This window comes from Neovison vison, chromosome 7, assembly GCF_020171115.1.
Source record: "Neovison vison isolate M4711 chromosome 7, ASM_NN_V1, whole genome shotgun sequence".
NCBI lineage: Eukaryota > Metazoa > Chordata > Mammalia > Carnivora > Mustelidae > Neogale > Neogale vison.
The window spans coordinates 190,963,105-190,965,587 of NC_058097.1; the positions used below are offsets into that span (position 1 = coordinate 190,963,105).

At 42.8% G+C, this 2,483-nt stretch overlaps 1 protein-coding gene across 1 annotated transcript; it reads left to right on the forward strand.

Moving 5' to 3' along the window:
- The first annotated feature begins 274 nt into the window (after positions 1 to 274).
- On the forward strand, positions 275 to 1,204 carry LOC122914326 (olfactory receptor 4X1). The gene has a single exon (XM_044260959.1). The coding sequence runs from the start codon at positions 275 to 277 to the stop codon at positions 1,202 to 1,204; it is 930 nt and encodes a 309-aa protein (XP_044116894.1).
- The last annotated feature ends 1,279 nt before the right edge of the window (positions 1,205 to 2,483 follow it).

Sequence of the window (2,483 nt, forward strand, 5' to 3'; positions counted from 1 at the left end):
CACTGGGTGTGGTGAAAAAATAATGAATACTGTTTTTCTGAAAATAAATAAATTGGGAAAAAAAAAAAAACAAAAAAAAACAAAACACTTGATGATTGTTTTTTTGTCTACTTGTCTCGAGGAGGACATGTTTTGGAGGAGCCCAAGGCTGAGAGGGGACTCAAGAGGGGAAGAATGAAAATTGTCTTCAACACCTGAGAAGGATTTTTCCAAGTATTAGAAGAGAGTTATTTGATTTCTTGATTCTAGTCCACTAGCCCCTGTGCTTTAAAACATGGCAACTGTAAACAATGTGACTGAAATCATTCTCTTGGGGTTTTCCCCCAAACAGGATGTGCAGAAGATCATTTCTGTGATGTTTCTCCTCATGTACATAGCCATTGTGCTGGGTAATGGCCTCATTGTCGTGACAGTCATGGCCAGCAAAGGGCTCACCTCCCCCATGTATTTCTTCCTCAGCTATTTGTCCTTTGTGGAGATCTGTTACTGCTCTGTCACAGCCCCCAAGCTCATTCTTGACTCTTTCATTGAAAGGAAAATCATTTCCCTCAAGGGATGCATCACTCAGATATTTTTCCTCCATTTCTTTGGTGGCACTGAGATCTTTCTCCTGACAGTCATGGCCTATGACCGCTACGTGGCCATCTGTAAACCCTTGCACTACACTGCCATCATGAACCGGCGTGTGTGTGGCCTCCTGGTGGGTGCAGCATGGGGTGGGGGATTGCTGCATTCTGTTGGGCAAACTTTCCTCATTTTCCAGCTACCGTTCTGTGGCCTCAATGTCCTTGACCACTACTTCTGTGATGTCCACCCTGTGCTGAAGCTGGCCTGCTCAGACACCTTCCTCATTGGTGTGCTCATCATCATAAATGGTGGCACCATTTCAGTGGTCAGCTTCATGGTACTACTTGCTTCCTACGTGGTCATCTTGAACTCACTGAGGACGCGGACCTCAGATGGTCGGCGCAAGGCGCTGTCCACCTGTGCCTCTCACATTGCTGTTGTGGGTTTGTTCTTCATTCCCTGTTCCTTCGTCTACTTGAGGCCTTGTGTCACCCTCCCTGCAGATAAGATAGTTGCTGTGTTTTACACAGTGATCACACCTCTCTTAAACCCCCTCATTTACTCCTTCAGGAATGCTGAAGTGAAAAATGCCATGAAGAGACTGATGAGGAGGACAGTGATTTGGGAAGAGAAGTAGATGATTTTGTTGGAGGAAATAGGAGGAACAAGGGTTGGGAAGTTGGGGCAGTGAGATCTCACTCTGTCTCTACCTTTAATTGATGGGCTGGCCTTTCTTGGTCAGTCACCTTTTATTTTTTTCTTTAAATTTTGGTTTTCTCATCTTTATGGGATTGGACAGGATGAAGGAGCCTCTAGAATGAGGTCTAGAGGTCTGCTACTGATGCATTTTCATATTTGACAGTGACCTTGAGGCAGGTTGGCTGTTTTTGAAAGAATGAACTCTTCTAGAAAACCAAGTTCTTTCTGGGAATAATAAAGAGGTTAGTAGAAGAGGAGGAGACTGCCTTGGGGTCATTGTCCGTGTGTCTTTTGTGTTGGAAGAGCCTGAACCTTTGGATTTGGGGAGGAGGAAGGTAGGGAGAGATACAGAAGTCACTCAAATGCTTAGACATTTTATTAACTTGATATACTGAAGGTTTGCCCAGTGAATTCTGGGCAGCCCAACTGACCTAGAAGGGTTTAGTGCACAGAGAAGAAGTCATTAGAGCTTCAGATGTAAAAGTGGTTGTTATCTTTCTCTTTTCTTCTCAGTTATCTAATTGAGATAGCAATATTATATCACTGAACACAAACACTCACTCTTGATATTGTTTCTGAGAATAATATTTATAAATAAACAAGGAACATGTATGTTTATGTATATTTTACTATTAACCAAGATATTGCATATATTTTATCTCATTTGATCCTAAAACACTATGGTGACCCTGATATGAGGAAGTGGTGATGCAACATGGGGGGCTAAGGGGGTAGGAGAAGAGTAAATGAAACAAGATGGGATTGGGAGGGAGACAAAACATAAGTGACTCTTAATCTCACAAAAAAAACCTGAGGGTTGCTGGGGGGAAGGGAGTTGGGAGAAGGGGGGTTGGGTTGTGGACATTGGGGAGGGTATGTGCTATGGTGAGTGCTGTGAAGTGTGTAAACCTGGCGATTCACACACAGACCTGTACCCCTGGGGATAAAAATATATGTTCATAAAAAATTAAAAAAAAATAAAAAAAAATCCACTACGGTGAGGTGGGTATGACTCTCCTCTTTTATAGATGAGGAGATTGAATCTTGGGGAGATCAATATTTTGATCAAGGTCACACAGCCTAAGTTCAAACCCAGTTCTCCCTGATTTCTAAGCTTTTGCTCTCTGTGTACATTCCTCTGCTTCTCCTTAGAGATCACGGAGCATAAATACTTCTAAATCTCTGAATTCCAAATCTGAGGGCTGATATTCTCCTTA